The sequence below is a fragment of the Simochromis diagramma genome, unplaced genomic scaffold (assembly GCF_900408965.1).
Source record: "Simochromis diagramma unplaced genomic scaffold, fSimDia1.1 OVJJ01000348.1, whole genome shotgun sequence".
NCBI lineage: Eukaryota > Metazoa > Chordata > Actinopteri > Cichliformes > Cichlidae > Simochromis > Simochromis diagramma.
Window position 1 is genome coordinate 3,299,595 of NW_024386755.1, and position 18,545 is coordinate 3,318,139.

The following is an 18,545-nucleotide window of genomic DNA, read 5'->3' on the forward strand; positions in this document are numbered from 1 at the left end:
ATCATCATCATCATCATCATCACCACCCACCCCCCCAGAAACAGCAGCATTAGAACAAATCTGGGTCAGGTTTAACGTTTTTCCTTTATGACTCGATTTTTGGCGTCCTGGGGAAGTTTTAGCCAACAGCAAATTAATACATGTAAAGCAGACAGACCACTCTGCACTAACTCAAGATAGTAACTGCTGACCACTTCTAAACTACCAAATACTGCTATGCTGCCATTTTGACTTTCTGTACTTTAGATTTATAGAGATGTGGTTTCATTTTTGACATTTCAGGGTGAGATATTTTTTAAATTTCCAGTTTGCTTCATTGTTGTGACACAGTAAATCTTATGTACTTTTACACTAACAGGCCCACACTTTGACACGTTCTCTGTCTCTTTAAGTGTCTAAAAAACCCAAAACAACAACAATTGGGGGAGAACGAAAAAGGGTTCAGGACAAGAGTACTGCATTATGTATAAAAATAAACTGGTCAATATTTCAGCTCTGCAGCATTAATTCACCTTCCAAACTCTCAGCTCTCTTCCACTTCACTGTGCTGATCTCCTCCAGTGCACAGGCTTGCAGATTGATTTTCTAGCCTAAATGAATTTACTGCTGGGGGGGGGGGGCAGAAAATAGGCAAGGTGGGCCTGCATTTAGATAATCTAGAAACTGCTAATAATTTCCCCTTTGCTTAGCTTTCCTGATGCTAGACTCAGGTTGAAGGCTGAAGCAATGTTACAAGTCAGGGGCAACTCTAGATAATGACACAAGCAGGACTGGCAGCGTATCCCAGGCTTGAGGGTGGTAGCACACACTTAAAATGTGTAGCCAGCAGGAGGCGCTTTGTCATCCTTGTTGCTCTCCAAGGAGAAGGGAGGAATGCGGACATCAAAGTGGGAACCATCAGTTCTTTCGATGCGAAACGTTCCCCTAAAACAACAATAATAAAAACACTAAGTGAGAAAAGCTGAAAATACTTTGGATTTTATAGCATGTGAAGAAAGAGGTAGATGTAGACTCACCACATATGACCACTTGGGGCTTGTAGAGACACGTGGCTGCTGTATTGGAAGGCTGGCTGTTCTTTAGACAACACCGGCTCCTGTTAAGTACAAAGAGCTGAGCATTTCTAAACAAACGCGACAGTCTCCTCCTCACAGCCAGGACGACAGTCTGTTCATTCAACTCTGGAATCAGATCAAAATACTAACAGACAAGCGGAGCCAAGGCATCTGTATCATATCAGAACTGGGGTCTTGAAAAGATTCATCATTCATACTCTGGTGTTGAGGCCTTTGCAACAGTCATGCATGTTTATTGTTAATATGATATGTAATATGCAATGTAATGATACGTAATGAAAGAATACAGTAAAAAAAAAAAAAATTACATCTCAGATGTCCTTTAAGTGGACTATGTTTGGTTAAAGGACGTCTTATGAAGCATGAGATCAGAATTCTATAATCCAATGTAAATCGCCGCTTGATTCATTTATTTGCTTAACTTGTTTTGGACCGTAAACAAGGCGCGAATAGGACACCGGAAACAAAGCTCCCCACAGGAGTTTCCACACCGGAAGTAGCATATGCTAACATGCACATAGTCTATTACATACCTCAGTGTCAAAAACAAGTAATATAATATAATATAATATATGACATGCATGCATATATGGTGTGTAATATTACTAATGTAATAGTATTATCTTAGAGGGATTGATTGTGTGTCATTGCTAATCGTGTCTGTCGTTCTGTGGCCGGCTGCGTTTGTCCAACTCCACATCTCGTTGCTGTCTGTGGTTCTGCTCGTGTTTGTAAGCATGCTCACCCTGCCTACGACACCTCGTCCTCGGACCGTCTCCAGAGTTCCTGATAGGCTGAAGATCCTCCAGTGTCTCTCTCTCAGCTGAACCACCTCGTTGCCCAAGTTCTCCAGACGGATACAGTAGCGCCACTGCAGGAAGACAACACAAACAGATTTGAGCTGTTTATTTCTGTGTTTCACTGTCTTTAATTTACATGATAAAATATAAAACTACTCACCCAATAAACATGAGAGTTCTGGGCCTCCTAAGGACAACAAAGAATTAACCTTAGATTTCAAGCAAACTACAGAGGAGCATTTAAGCCTACAAATTAAAAAGAAACAGGCTGTAAACCAACATCTTGCCAAGCACACCTAATAACACCAATGAAATGTGTTTGAGCTGTGAGGTGGTGGGGCTCAGGCTGTGCTGCAATAACAAATAATATATAAGTAATATCCGTAAAGATCCAGCTACCCTCATTCCCATGTAGAAGGGGATGACAGTGACTCTGATGTTCTCAGTTGTCTCTCTGTGGACGTCTGAGAGCTCCAGCCAGGGGTGGTTCTTCTCTTGCCATGCTTTAAGGGTGTCTCTGGCTGTGAATGGAGGAGCTACAAAAACAAAAAACAGTCACATTAAAAATAGTCTGCTTCTTAGGCATTCTAGGTGGCCATTGAGTGGATCTTATAAGGATCGGAACCAAAAGTCAAACTACAAATGACAGTTTCACATAGGAGGCATAAACTTTAACATTACAAAACTTGCCACTCAAGCACTCAATCCTGCAGAAATTACCACCACCTTTATTCATGAAACTGCCCAGAGGATCGTCATGTTTACAAGATAAGACCTACATACATAAGATATGTAGGTCTGTCACAACTTTATGAAACAACAATGCTATGGAAGGAAACATGTCGACTACATCTGTTAGATATAGAAGAAACCTGGTGGACTTATACAAAACCACAGAGCTGAAAAAAGATCTGCGTTTACTTTTTGAAGGGTTGTACATGAGGAAGCGCTCAAACAGCTCATGCTGGATGGGGACCTGCTCTGTGGAGTTATAAGGCAGAATGTCTTCATGGCTCACATAGTCCAGACCTGAAGAGGAAAGCCAGAAACAGAACCATCATAACTACTAGAGCAGGGCGATACCAAAAATATTTATCACGATATACATTTGAAAATTTGCAATAACGATATAACTGACGATATAATTGACACTAGACAAAATACTTTACAACTCTACAACTTTATTAGTGCAAAATAAACCATCAATGTATTTTCACTTAAACAAGCAGCTGTTTTTTGCATTAAAGTTATATAAAAATGTAACAGTGCAAATGCAAATTCCTTGCTGACAGTTTAACCAAAAGGCATTTCCAGTGGACATTGCACCACTTGATGGGTTGTCAGAGCATTACGTCTATCGTAGGGAGGAGCCTCGCGGAGTGATACGTACTGTGCTTCAACATAATATTACCGTATTGTGTGTGTATAAGCTCTTTTTAAGTTTTGTGGATATTATACACTGTTATGCTGAGGATATGTCGGCCAATGTCCAGGGTTAAGGGTCACTGTCGACTTTCAGAAAAAATCAAAAGGATTGATTTTAAGTGTGCCGTATTTTCCAAAAAACACGGTAATAACGGCGGTCTGCTAGCATGCTCTACCAAAAATAGTGCTTTGTTGTGTATCTGATGGACGAAAGCTAAACCACTGAAGTTGCAGCATTTTTACAAACCAATTCTGGTTCATCCGTTTCATTCAACGATCCGCTTTCGCCCTTGTCATTCTCCGTCGCCGCAGTGCCTTTTTCGCCATGTGCGTATGAAAACAAAGGCACAGCGCATGCGCGTATTACCCATATTCTATCGTGATATTTTCTTGTCGTTGCCCAACATTATACCGGTATTACCGTGACCGGTATGATATGGCCCAGCCCTAATAAGTACCATTATCAAAAATGCTCTTTTCACAGAATTCAATATTTGAACATTTTGAGTCAATTACGTAATTTCCTCAGCACTGATAAAATAACACCAGCTGCTTTTTTGCCCTTTTCTCTCTGACAGCAAGTTGGATGTGACTGTGTAAAAATAAGGTGTGCTCTATTCTGGCCAGACTCAAATTTAATGCTTAAAGTATGACCGCCAGTTTCTAATGCCAACTGTAAGACCCCAAGATAGACATCACCAGTAGGGGTGGGTTTTTATAATCGATTTATCGATTAAAATCGATTCTGGCTTGGATAACGTAAAATCGATTTATTAAAATCCTGAATCGATTTTTTAATATAAATTTATTTTGCCCGAAATGCCAGAATCTCTGGTGAAATCTCACAAAATTTCAATAACCACCAAACAGCTAAGACAGTAAATGAGAGCAGGAACACGGATTCTGCACAAAGACAAAACCCGTGGATCAGAATCAGTGAGATGTCGCCTTTCTCACAGTCGGGGCTGAAAGCCGACAGATCAGAATCAGCGAGCTGTCGGCTTTCAGCCCCGACTGTGAGAAAGGCGACATCTCACATCTCTAATTTCTGCCGTTCAATACTGAAAATATTTAAACTTTTTAAAATTATGCAAAATGCAAAACGCTTAGCCGTGTCTCTAATAAAACCGCTGTAACTTCCGAGGTAATGTTCATGTGTTGATTAATGGTTTTCTTTCGTTTTTGATCTACTGCAGAATATTTTTATAAAATCCCAGGCCAGGAAAATCACCTTCATGTTTTTCTGTGTTTTATCCTCAGCTACTTTGACACAAAGGCATCTGCTGTGATGCTCACACCTTTGATAAAGTCTTGCGTGTGTCAGCTTCCTTTTTATAGATACAAAAATATGTAAATGTACTGATCTGAATTATAATATTTCTGGCTGTCAAAATTTCCCAGATTCAAATCGAATTGAATCAAATGGAATTAAACCGAATCGTGGATCAAATCGATTCGGGACCTTGTGAATTGGAATTGAATCGATTCTAGAAATCAGTGACGATACCCAGCCCTAATCACCAGCTATCTCCCGTCTTTTATTATGACAAAAGCCTCCATAAGAAATAAATGAAAAACAATCAGAATGTGAGTCAGATGTATGAGTGAGTGGCTCCTGACCAGTGTGCATACCTGGGATGGCGTACAGAGCCCTGCTGTCATCGTGGTTGGCCAGAAACGTCACTGCCTCCGTCTGGGACCTCTGAGACTGTCATAGCGCACAGACCAACAGTTACATACCTGCAGACCTCAACACTAATAAATACCTACAGTTTGAGTCCACCACAGTGGAGGGTTTGTCACCTAGCAACATTTCCACCCACTGCACTGCCTGAGATCACACAGACTGTGTCCACAATTGAGCTCAAGACAGTGGTTGACGCTCTGAATAACTACCTGATCTCAGTACAAGCACAAGTTATACTTACAATATGAGGGCAGTCTCTGGTGTCAATGAGGACTTGGTAGTAAGTATGAGTCTTCCCCTTCACCTCCTTGGAGCCGTGGGCCCCTGGGGGCTCAGGTTTGCTGCAGGAAGAAGCACTACAAAATCAGTACACAACACACAAAACAACCACGCAGAAAGTCAAGCTGAGATGGGCATTTTAGCCCAGACCACCCTACCTGTCAGACATGGGAGGGGTGATGTCTCGATCATAGAGGCGGGCGTGCCATGGAAACAAGACGATGCCTCTGTAGCCAAACACGCTGTGGAGAAACAGCTAGGGGAGAGCCCGACAACAACAACGACGAGATAAGGCTTTCAGAAATTATAGATGTAGGACGCTCAATACACACAATGTTGTATGGGATTACAGTCACTAGAAGAGATTATGCAAACAGGTTATATGGACAACACTGAGTTACATAAACTGTTTCATAGGCCTGTTCTCTCTCACTCACTGTTCTGGCGTCGTTCATCATGTATACCTATAGATAAAGGTATGGGCAGTAATGCTGAACACTGGAGCAGAGCTGTTTCTATCCTCTCCACACTGTTGCTTTGTTCTGCACTACTTAAGATCCACCATACAGTGCCAGAGTAGGGAATTAAAGTCTGACCACTAAAGTAATAAGATTAAAGAACAAAGAAAGAAAGTCATGCAAGGGAGACACACACACACACACACACTGTAGTCAAAGGGCATTTCTTATTCATCTCTGGGAGTTATGTTAACTAAGCAGTTCCACATGCAGCCTCCCTGGGCAGGCTTCTAAAGTATATTCTGCCCCCAATTTTAACATTTTTTTGGTAATATTCTCATATGGAACTTTTTTTTTTGGTCCAGAGCCTCTTCCCACTCTCAAACTCCAAGTGCACTGCTTTGGAGGTCTGCTGTGACCTGCAGCAGGCAGAGAACTGCTTCATGAGCCACTAGCCCAAACTCACCAAGGCTACAGAGTAATCTAACTCTGTAACACTGTAATGGTCCGTGTGCAGTAGAAGGGCCTATGAAATTTATGTTAGTCATCTGTCTAATACAAGAGAAGGAACAAGAGCTAAACCAGATCATCAGCTAAACCAGATCATCAGCTTCGGTATAAGCATGAAGAAATTGTGAAGGTCTTACCTGTCCGGTTTCATATTTGCCGTGCTGCTTCACAGCCTCAAACACTCCCACAGTCTCTAGAATCTTCCCCTCAGGCCTGTTCCTGCCAAAAACAGGCAACATCATTACACTCTGAACTTTTGTTGGTTCAATTTTTGTGTAGCATGCAGACCCACACAATCATGTATGGGACAGCACACCGGGTCGGGAAATTCCATAGATGCAACGACAGCAATTTGGAATTTGGCATCCTATGGAAAAAATATGTATTAAGCCCTATAGGAAGACAGGTCCTGCAGACTCTCTTCAGCCCTGATCTCAATCACAGTTTGATAATATTGTTAACACTTGACCGTTGAGGTGTTTTGTTCAAATACATCCATCCCATCCATCCATTCACTTCCGCTTATCCTTTTCAGGGTCGCGGGGGGCGCTGGAGCCTATCCCAGCTGTCATAGGGCGAGAGGCGGGGTACACCCTGGACAGGTCGCCAGTCTGTCGCAAGGCTAACACACAGGGACAAACAACCATTCACACTCACATTCATTTGCACATTCACACCTAGTGACAATTTGGGTTATCCAATTAACCTATCCCCACAAGCTGCATGTCTTTGGACGGTGGGAGGAAGCCGGAGTACCCGGAGGGAACCCACGCAGACACGGGGAGAACATGCAAACTCCACACAGAAAGACCCCGGCCTGATGTTGGAATTGAACTCAGGACCTTCTTGCTGTGCGGCAACAGTGCTAACCACCGTGCCACCGTGCTGCCTGTTCAAATACAGTTGGTCTCAAACTCCATGCCCCCATCATTATTTCAGAACAAAACAAACAATACGTGTTGGCACTGATAACAACAGCTGGTCACTTCATATAAATAACACTCTTATTCTGTGCTTCCTGCAAAGCTAATCTTCACAACAGAAATGAAGAGCAGGGATTAATGAGGTGGATATATGGACGGGGAGATTTAATATTACACACCAAGTTGGACAAGTTGTATTGCACAAGAATAATCACAAGGTAAGCTGCTTTTATTAGAAATGTGGTTACAAAACAACGAACATGCAGATTCTGAATGAATACCTCTGGGTAAGATCGGGAGGACAATACTGTACTCAGTTCTGATGGGTGACCATCTCAACTTTGCTTGAAAGACAAACCAAGTTCAGATGCAATCTAGGCAGAAATGTCAATCATGACGAGAGAGGGCTGAAAATTGAGTCAACGTGGAAGTGCCAAAAACTGCAGGGGGTATAATGGCCACTCAGTGCTAAAATGCCAGAGTTTACCAGATAAATCTGTCTTGAGGTGGAGATGGTAAACTATATTGTGAAAGAGTGTTCTGAGTGCAGATCTTTTTGGAAAAAAAAAAAAAAAAAAGGAACTAACTGCAATACGAACCTGCGAAACTGTAACCACTTGGTGACAATGTTTTATCAAAACAGGTTAGGGTTGTTGTCCCACTAATAAGAAACAAGAGAGTGCAGTATTTGCTCTGAGGTCAGGGTGGTGCAGTCTCTGTGCTGCTGGGATAGCCTCCAGCCCAAAGACTTTAGAATATGGATGAACACTTTAAAGATGTCAAATGATGAGAACAAGAATGAGCCTATGCAAACATGCACAACTGGCCTAAGTTACTCTTTAACCCCTCTGGGCTCCTCTTCACTTTCTACTTGTGCAGCAATCTGAGACAAGTCGATACACTGTCCACAGATAATCGCCAATCTAAATTTAGCCACACTGCTACAAACTCTGGACCCAGCCTCAGCCAACAGCTAGCCCTTGTCAACAACACGCCTTGCCAAGAACAGAAACTATCCATGTCACTATCCATCCATTTCGGTTGGGGATTTGTGCCATTGAGCAGTCAACATATCACAGAAAAGCTTGGTAAAAATATAAAAATATCAGTATGTCATCAGATATCATTACACAAGGAAAAGGTTGCATAAACAAATCTTAACGATACAAGAGTGTGCTGATTCACCGCTGCTATTCCAACCAGCGTGTGGGCACTCACCCACCTGTCCACCCAGCTTTACTCTCTCTCACAGAACAGATAAATCAAGCACACTCTGCCTCTCTTTCTGTCCACACCTGCAATCTTTGGGCTTTCACTGGTGACCATTGAGGACGTGAAACCAAAGCTGAGAAATCAATAATGAGCTAACCATTTCACTGTCCACACAACTAATTAATAAACATTAAGAATATCTAGAAAAAGACTGAAAGCCAGAGCTACAGTACAATAAAAGCATGAGCAGTAAGCAAAGTTAAAATCTTCACTACTCCTTGGGAGCTTTACTACGGTCTTTTCTTACAGTAGGTTGTGTTTCATCTTCCTCCTTCGGCTGACACAACTGTACTTTCTTGTCTATTGTCTCCATTGCGGCTCTGTTCCTTGTGTGATATCAGCACTTCCCAGTTTACAGAGCAGTTCCATTATAAATTTGAGCTACAGATACATACTGATCCAGTTAATCTGAAACTTTAATTTTGCTGTTGCTTCTACTAGAGATGACACGTTAACCTGGCACGCCTGTTTACACACGTCCTTTCAGCATTTTTTTTCCTGAGCACAAACAATGTTAAATGGTAAATGGCCTGCATTTGTATAGCGCTTTACTCAGTCCCTAAGGACCCCAAAGCGCTTTACACTACATTCAGTCATTCACCCATTCACACACACATTCACACACTCTGTCAGTTCATATATATTTATATTTTTAACCAGCTAGTCCATGCCTGGATTCCTTCCAAGCACACATCTCTGATTCCTGCCTGTGTTTGCTACCGAGTCTTCCTGATACATCCCAGTCTTGCAGAGACAGGGAAAGATTGCAGAGTGCTTGGATGTCAGCTCACAGCTCTTCTCGCCAGTCTTACTGTACATTAGATCACTGAAGTCATGCATAAATTTACAATATTATACAAGCTTTACAGTTAATACTTGCAAGCCTGTACTGAATTTTAAGGCCTGATAATGACCCGGGGAATTATATGCCCAATTTTAAAATTAAGAATAACTAGATTAAGTGTTAATCTTAAAGAAATACTGCTTTTGTGGTTGCTGCAATGCTGTCGGTGGTTAATACAACTCCATTTTTAGTTTCAGTATATAATATTTGGTACAAGCCTGTCAGCAGTAAGACAATTAACTTCATTTACACCAAGGTAACTCTCCCATTACCAGGTCTGACTGTATAAGATCAGTCCACCAATCATCAACGATTAAGTATTGGGTTGATTTAAGTCCTAAATAACAGGAGAGGCAAATATTAACACACAAAACTGAGATACTGACAGGGAGCCAACAGGTGTCTGAATGATGTTAATAAGATAGTGCCTCTGTGCAGCCTGCAAACTGCAGCCTGTGCAGCACCAAATGTTTTAAGGGTCTCTCAGTTGTTCTCTTCACTAAAATGACAGTGCCAGCATTAATAATAAGGAAATAATACAATACACTATCAGGATAACGCAGATATTGCTGAATAACTTTTCAAAGCCTATATTTGTGCTACTAAATTCTTTTAAAACTGCCAAACCACTGAAGAAGAATCTTCCCAAATGTTTACTGTGTAGTTAAACATGTACTGAATTGACGCCATAGGTTGGAAGCAGTAACAACATCAAGTGCTGCTCAACTAATGCTGGCAAGCTACTTAACAGCCAATATCTGTGCTTTCTTCATTTCTTGCTGGTAAATCCTCCTCTTTCAGATGGACTCTAAAGTAGGGCTGGGCAATATGAGGAAAATCTAAAATCACAATATTTTTTTGGCTACATCACCATATATACACAGTGATATGTTTAACCTCCAAAATCCATATAGAGCCTAAAATTGCACTGGTATACGCATTCATATCGACCATTCAATGTTCTTTTTTCCCCCTACTTTGAATACAAAAAACCTGAATGAAATGAAAGGTTTTATTTCAACTACTTTTTAACCATTAGTTCTACACAGAGATTTTTCACAAATGACTACAGTCACAGTAAGTCTCTCTGTGGTCAACACTAGACCTTTAACAAAAGATCATAGCAACAAAAAAGGACATCAAGCAATAATTCACAAGACAATATAAAACAACCGAAATGAAAAGGGTGCTTTTTATGCTTATGATGTATAAAATCTATACAATAAAAAATGTGATGACCTCAAATTACAGAAACAAAAGTCTAGATAGTGACTACAAAAACGACTGACCAAGAACAGTCACAGGAAATCACAGCTGGTTTATTTAACATTTTATTTGCAGTATTTTCCTATCTGGTAAAATATAAACATGCATGTTCAGTGCAGTGCGCCAGGTAGAAAAGAAGGGGGAGATCAAAGATGCATTCGCAGCATGTGGGAGAAAAAAAAAAAAATTTCAGCGAATTACATGCAGATAGCTTATTAATGCTATTGCAATTGATACCCGATGGTTACAATAAAGACATTTCAACTATTGTACGTGGAAAAACTCGAGGTACCCATGGGTCGCCACAGCAGATTATCTGCCTCCATCTCACCATATCCCAGCATTCTCCTCTGTCACTCTTTCACTCACTACATCCATGAATCTTTTATGTGTTATTCAACTTTTCTTCCTGCCTGGCAGCTCCATATTCAATGTGCTTTAGCCAGTTAATCAGCTTTCTCTCTCTTATGCACATGTTCAAACATCTCAGCCTCACCTTTCTAGCTTTGCCTCCAACCTGCTCAAACTGAGCTGTCCCCCTGAGGTCTTCGTCCTGGTCACTCCGAATGAAAATCTTACCATCTTCAGCTCTGCCAAATGTGTTTATGTTAGTGCCACCATCTCCAAACTATACATCACAGCAGGTCTTGGTTACTACCATATAATCCTTCCCCTTTTTTGGACAGCTGGACCCATGTATTTTAAAACATCTCCCTTTACTACCTCTGCTGCCTGCATCACTCTTACACCTGCCTCCTGCTTATTCACACACATGCATTCTGTCTTGCTTCTATTAACTTTCATGTCTCTTCTTTCCAGAGCATACCTCCACCTCTCCAGGCTCTCTACCACCTGCTCCCTACGCTCACTACAGATTACACCTCGCTTTCTAATGTTGTCTGCAAACATGGCACGGAGACTCCTGCCTGACCTCAACTGTCAGCCTGTCATCATCACTGCAAATAAGGAGCCCAGATCTGATCTCAGTTGTAAATCTCACCTTTTACTCCAACCACACACCTCAGCACTGTCTGGCTTGCCCTCATACATGTCCTGCACCACCCTTCTATACTTCTGACACTCCTGACTTCCTCATGCAGTACCACAGTTCCTCTCTTAGCACCCAATCACGTCTTCTCCGATCCACAAAGACACAGTGAAGCGCCTTATGAACTTCTCTATACTTCTCCATCAACACTCTTAAAGCAAACATCAAATCTGTAGTGCTCTGAAGCCACACTGCTGCTCACTGATCACCACCTCTCTTTATAACCTAACTTCAAAAACTGCTTCACATATCTTCATGGTATGGCTCATCAGCTTTCTTCCTCTGTAGTTACAACAGCTCTGCACATCACCCTTGCTCTGAGTCCCAATTCATTTGCACATCGGACTCACTATGCAGGTATCATCTACCTACAGGCATCTGTCCACTTAATAGCAGCATGGCCAGTGTCTTTAACTAACGGTGCCATTTTGAAGAGCTCGTGCTTAGCTAAAGTCTTTAGCATGCTAGCTCTGGCATATGAGGACAGTTGAGGATTCTTACCGTGACGACATAAACCTCCTCTGCTGAACACCGTCAGGCAGGCCGCAAGCTCGGCATAGTAACCGCGGTCTGTATGCCTCGAACCCGCAGCTGGTGTCAACGACACTCAGTATTCTGTGAGCATGCTTCTTGTTGTATTTACTGACACTACTCAACAACCCTCGACGTAATGCACTAGCCGCCATCTTTCCAATACTAGCACAGTCACACACGTATTATATCGTTTGTCCTCCAGCGCTGAGAGCCAATCATAGCTGAGCTGCCTTCATGGAACGACTGTAATAACAGAACCAAACGCTTAACGTTCAGTAACCTTCTTTTAATTATTTTCGTTTACAACAAATATGACCTTCATTGTAGTCTGAAAATAAAAGTTTAACACTCCTTTATTTTCATTCCACCATTTCATTGGTTAAAATGCTGATTGCGAACCGGTAGTTTGGGACAATTTAGTGTTGGAAAGTTGTGTCCCATCAAAAGTACTGTTGCTTAAATTTGTGTCAAAGCTTAGTAATGCAAAAACGGTAAGTTTTACGAGTTTATGATGAGTCCTTTAAGGCCCCACAAGGTAAGGTGTCATGTAGTGAGAAACGTTTAAGTTAAAAATGAAACAAATCATTATTATAAACTTGGCGTATTGGCGTCTTGGCGTTTTCACAATAATATATATATGACTGAGGTTTTACAAAAAAAGAAAGAAAATAAAACGTAAATAAAACGTCAGGAAGATGGTCACGTGAGCGATTACGTCAGCCTGTCACAAGACAAGCAATATGGCTGCGTACCAGGGTTTTTATTTGTTTTTAGCAGATGCTGGGTTTCGTTTTTAAACGGTACATTTCAGTAGATATAAAGTAAAGCCCGTGTTTATATTGAGGCCAGGTTTGACAGAAAACGTTATTTAAATAGTTGCTTCGAAAAAACTCGTTTAATTTTTGGTGCAATCGCATCATGGCTTCTGCATTTGTGGTGGGGGATAAATTCAGAAATAAAGTGACACATTTACTGGGAAAGTCGGAGTCAGCTCTTCCTCGAGCATTGGGAGAAGAGCTGGAGGAGGTTCTTGAAAAACCGGAACCAACAATCCTGCCATTCAGTACAGCGAGGAAGATCAAGAAATATCTTCAGGACAATGGTGAAAAAAGAAAAAACAAAATACTGAATTATGTGTGTGTGTGTGTGTGTGTGTGTGTGTGTGTGTGTGTGTGTGTGTGTGTGTACACAATTTCATAACATTTTTTACCGTGGCTGCATTTATCAGGGCATCCATTCTACCTGCATGAGTTGCTGGAGGATAGCTCGCTTCACCTGCCTGAAATCGTGAAGCCTCCTAGGGTAAGTAAATTCCTGCACGTTTTGTGATGTACACTCATGCGCATCCTTTGCTGTTACACTGTATTCACATGTGAGTGATAGACCATAGATCTGTAGACCTACTGCAGTGTTAACATGTAGTAATTTCTGCAACTTGGCCCCGTGTAATTAGAGTGTTTTCACAGAAGGCCCAGCCAGTGTAATGAGAAAAACTAAACTGTGACTTCTTCCTCTCACTTCAGAACCCTGAGCTGGTCGCCCGTCTTGAGAAGATTAAAGCTAAACTAGCCAATGAAGAATACAAAAGGATCACAAGAAATGTCAATGCTCAGGTACATTTTTTGTTACCGGTAATATTAAAAGCATCTTTGCCATTTCAGGGTCAATACACTGGAACGTATTGGGTGTGCTGTTGAAATGTTTGGATGTTTGGTTTTTTTCTCATGGTGAGGAGTACAAACCATCCTCGTCCATGCCAGTTCTTAAAACGATGGGATGGTGATGTAATGCAAATAAAAAAATATATAGATAGATTGCAAGTTAGAACGTTTATGGATGGCTTCCAAGCTTGAGGTTCATAATGTACATCTGAAGAAGTCTACTTTCTCACTTAACGACATGATAAAAAAAAATGCCAGAACAGAATATTTTGCAAGTCTTATAGAAATTATATAGAAATTTGGGTGTCATATTTGACAGTTCAATGTCGCCAGAGAGTCACTCCAAACAACTGGTTCTGAACTGTTTTTATCATCTAAGAAACATGTCTAAACTCAGACTACTGGTGTCAAAGGCAGAACTTGAGATGATTATTCATGTTTTTATTTCTTCTCATTTGAATTGTATTAACGGTCTTTTTTACTTGTTTCAACAAATCAGCTTTGGATGGCCTTCAGACTTTACAGAATGCTGCGGCAAGACTTTTAACTGGCACTAAGAAGAGGTCACATATTACTCTAGTTTTGGCTTCTCTTCATTGGTTGCCAGTAAACTTTAGGTTTCATTTTAAAATTTTAGTTTTAACTTTTAGAGCTCTACATGGTGAAGCTCCCCAGTATATCTCTGACCTGTTGAAACCTAATGCATCTTCCCAAGCACTTAGGTCTTCAGGTCAGAAGTTACTATTGCTCCACGTACTAGTTTCAAAACACATGGGGATTGGGCTTTTCAGGCACCAAGGCTGTGGAATTCTCTTCCGTTGTCTTAACCCTGTCTTTTAAATTGTTCTCATTCATTTTTTTTAAATTATGCATTTTTCCAAAGACAGAGAAAATGTGCACATTTTTTCCAAAGTGCTGAGTTTGATTGTGGGGTTCACACACAAGTTATATTTTGAAAATATTTAACAGTTTTCTTTTTTTGTTTGATTTTCCAGGAAATCAACCGCCATGGCGTGCTGTCAGATTTCGGACAGCAGGGTGAGTGTACTGTTGAGCATCTCATTATAGAGGCTGGATTGTGCATCCTTAGCTTATGTACCTTCTCTCTCTGCAGTGCGGTCAGTCAAAGCAGTTGTGGTCACCATATTCAACTTCCTGGTTACAATAGTTGCTGCTTTTGCCTGTTCCTACATGGGCAGTCAGTACTTGTTCACTGAGACTACGGCGGTAAGAGAAGCGGTCCTGCTGCTGTCCGTCCCGTTATAAAACTTCTCTGTATTTTGTGACGTTCTTGTTTTGCTTTACTGAAATTGTTTCCAACATTTGTTTTGCAGCGGGTGATCTCAGCGGTGATTGCCGCATCAGTAGTTGGGCTTGCTGAGCTATATGTCCTGGTCCGGACCATGGAGGGAGACCTAGGGGAACCATAGCAGCTGTTACCTTTGGAATCAACACCTTGTAGGCAGGAGTCTGTAAGGCCTCTGGCAGCCACAGCCAAGCCCGTGGTTCAGAGCAGAACGCTCACTCTGAAACCTCTGTGGTCTTTCTTTCTTTCTTTTTGAATTGTTTCAGGAATTATTGATGAAAAAATAAAACGTCCTGAGAATTTCTAAATAGAAATGGTTCCAAGCTCCAAAGTATTTGTTCTTTGACATTCTGCATCCCTTTCTAGTGAAATGAAAATACTCAAAATACTTCGTATTTATTTCCCAGATTTTTGTTTTTACTCTAAAACTACAGCGTAGTTTTTTCCTCTCTGCTGTGTAAAATGAATGATGAGGTTCTTTTCTGCTCTGAGATGTAATCATATTTCATATGATTTTTATCAAATAAATCATCTAAAACAGTCCATTCATCTCAGATGTCCATTTGTGGATTTTCTGCCTGTTGCTGTTGGTAGATCACAACCAAAGGGGGGAGCACAGGGAAGACAAAAGAGCAGCTTGAGGTGGCAACGGATGACAACCTTTTAAAAAAAAAAAAAATCTTATGGGTGACATTTGGCACATGCACAATAAACAGTGAACTATAGCTTAATTTAGATCATGCAGTCCAGTAACAAATAACAATAAATGTCCCAAAGCGTTTTAAGAGGGCTGCCAAGTGGGGAGATTTGCATCTTGGACACCTGCACGCATTAAATGTGGTATTAGCTTGATGAAAACATTGATACTCAAAGTTCTTAAAACCTGCAATGTTGGAGGGGTCTATAGCCTATTTCACATGGTGTAGGCCAAATCGTATGCTTTGGACAAGTTGTCGGTACCATGAAGTCTTCGTTGCACTTACAACTTTTCAGATATATAACCACCTTTAGCTTTTTATTATTTCATCTATGAAAACTTGGGCAGCACAAAAGTGATGTGACCCAACAGATGAACATTGTCTCCTGACACTGAGAGAGTCATATTTTCCAGGACGTCAAAACCAGTCAACAAGGTTAATATATTTGGCAGATCCAATGCATATACAGAGAAAACTAACCAACAATGACAAATGCAAGGTTTGTTTTTAAACTATCAAAAGAAGTTAGTATACAGACTTTAAGTCATTTGGCTTATTGTTTTGCCACGAGGATGTCCTTGTGTTGACTTTTCTGGAAAAGTCACCATCTGTGGCCAGTAATAATGGTCAGTCATAATGTTTACTGGACGGTTTCCACCTGACAGATGTGCTAATAATAATCTCCTGATCTGTGCTTACTATATCTGGTTTGAAGTGAAATATCAAGCCGAACAACACGTAAACAACCGATTACTGTCCAGTACAGTAGCTGTGCTTTAAGATCATCATGCTGAGAACAATAACACCATGTATCCTACAACACAGAAGATCCCTTTTTACTGATCCCCTCTCCAGATAAGGTTTCATAGTTCTGTAAATTATGCCCCCCCCCCCGTCAAGTTCTGTCATATCAGTGGAAGGATTAAAAGATGTGACTGCATCCTGGAATACCAAAAAAAAAGTCTCTTCCTAAGATCTGAGATTTGACACCGGGATTAAAGGTTTATTGAAAGATTATTTGGTATTAAAAATGATTATGATATGCAGAGATCTCTGTCCAGCTCTGGACAAACAGTGGGCACTCCCGTCTGTCATATTTGCCTCTGTATTATGCCTCTAATGTAATATTTCAAAACTTAAATCCAGGTCAAATTACAGAGGCGGTAAGCTGATAGACCCAGAGCTCTGACTTTAATTTAGTTCTTATTTTGCTTTCATTTTTCCCCTTCCCCAGGCCATGTAAACCCTGTGATACTTACAGCACAAAGAGATATGATAAAAATATATTTTGATTTAGAAAATAATTATTCCTGTCGTGGTATCCTACCACAAGGAATCATTTTAATCTGGATGTTTTGAAAAATAATACTCTTGGGGTCACAGCATTAAACATGTCCTGGTTCAGCAGGAGAACAGGAGCTGGCCTCCGTGAGGAGAAACCATGATATATACAGCAGTATCTCTCTGATGGAGAGATACTGACCTATGGTCAGATCTCTCAGATCTGACCATAGGTTATACAACTTCTGCTATTAATACATTTTCAAAATGTCATGAGCTTTGTGTATTTGGCTCTTTAAAAAAATGTTAATAAGAACAAGTTTCATTAAAAATGCCGATAGGACACCAACATACCCTGTGGGTAAAGGGCAAATTGTGTGATTCAAGTAGTTTTTTTTTTTTTTTTGGGGGGGGGGGGGGGGGGGGGGGGGTAGGGGCTTGAAGATTGTGCTTGAACTAAATACATTACAAAAGATACTGCTTTGGCTGATGACTTTATACTGTCTATGACATCACTGACAAAGATATGAAACAGTTAATAACAACTATCAGTTTCAAGTAGTTAGCCAAAAGTAGCTCAAATAATAAAAAGTATAGATGCTAAAACTACTTGATAAATGTCTAGAAAAAGGATATAAGCTAAAAGCTATGGTGAGCTGCTAAAACTAATGGGTAAATGTTAAAATCACTTAGTTGGAATTAGGTAACTATTAGCCAAAATACCCTAATAGCTAATTGTTAGAGAATTGATATTACCTAAAGCCATGCTGTCCCCTAAAAGTCCCCTAATTACTGTTAGTAGGAAAACTGTTACTTAGTTAAATAAAACTGCATGATAAAGCATTAGCTGTAGCATATAATGGTTGAAAAGGATATAATAAGTGACTTGATTATAAAAACTTGACTTACTTAAAAACTGACACTTAAATTTAATAAAAAATACTGACAAAAAGTACATGTTACAAGTTTATGAGGCTTCAAGTTTGGGAACTACAGTGGTACAAACTAATGGGAACTTTTTCACTTTAACCTATGATGTTCGCTAAATATTATTTATTTTCAAAACTAGATAAAAAAAATGTGGGGTTTTTGGTAATATTAGTACTGTAAAGTAGTTCCAGCCTTGCAAGCTACAATATTAAAACACAACATACAGTTAACAATAATGAATAATAATAATTTCAATAAACTGATATTTTGGGCATATTTTGGTAATAATACCTTTGTATTGCTACTGAACAAAATAAACTACACAACTGAACAGTTATGTGAAAATATGATTTGCGGTTGTATTATTTGATTATACAAAAACATGAAACAAGCTTCATGTTACATATGTTATATGTTCTTACTTCCAGCTTCACAAAATGCAGTTTATACTATCAGAAATTTTTAAAAACTAACTTTAAAAAAACCCATTTTTAATTAATTTGTATTAGATTTTAAAAATAACAGATTCTATTAAAATAAAAACAAG

The 18,545-nt window shown here is 40.2% G+C and overlaps 2 protein-coding genes across 3 annotated transcripts; one reads left to right on the forward strand and one right to left on the reverse strand.

Moving 5' to 3' along the window:
* Positions 1 to 3: 3 nt before the first annotated feature.
* poldip2 (polymerase (DNA-directed), delta interacting protein 2) lies at positions 4 to 12,299 on the reverse strand. Of its 2 annotated transcripts, none has more exons than XM_040025740.1 (11): positions 12,090 to 12,299; positions 6,373 to 6,448; positions 5,426 to 5,523; positions 5,230 to 5,329; positions 4,934 to 5,009; positions 2,798 to 2,905; positions 2,276 to 2,412; positions 2,037 to 2,063; positions 1,822 to 1,947; positions 1,017 to 1,096; positions 4 to 924 (listed from the first exon to the last, which is right to left on the reverse strand). In XM_040025740.1, exons 1-11 carry the CDS (start codon positions 12,272 to 12,274, stop codon positions 810 to 812), a joined length of 1,128 nt encoding a protein of 375 aa, XP_039881674.1. In that variant the 5' UTR covers positions 12,275 to 12,299; the 3' UTR covers positions 4 to 809. The 2 variants fall into 2 exon arrangements, with proteins under 2 accessions (XP_039881674.1, XP_039881664.1); XM_040025730.1 differs by having other exon boundaries at positions 6,373 to 6,454; positions 12,090 to 12,298.
* A 524-nt stretch (positions 12,300 to 12,823) lies between these two features.
* On the forward strand, positions 12,824 to 15,632 carry tmem199 (transmembrane protein 199). The gene is made up of 6 exons (XM_040025785.1): positions 12,824 to 13,224; positions 13,351 to 13,424; positions 13,646 to 13,735; positions 14,779 to 14,821; positions 14,898 to 15,010; positions 15,118 to 15,632. Exons 1-6 carry the CDS (start codon positions 13,041 to 13,043, stop codon positions 15,211 to 15,213), a joined length of 600 nt encoding a protein of 199 aa, XP_039881719.1. The 5' UTR covers positions 12,824 to 13,040; the 3' UTR covers positions 15,214 to 15,632.
* The last annotated feature ends 2,913 nt before the right edge of the window (positions 15,633 to 18,545 follow it).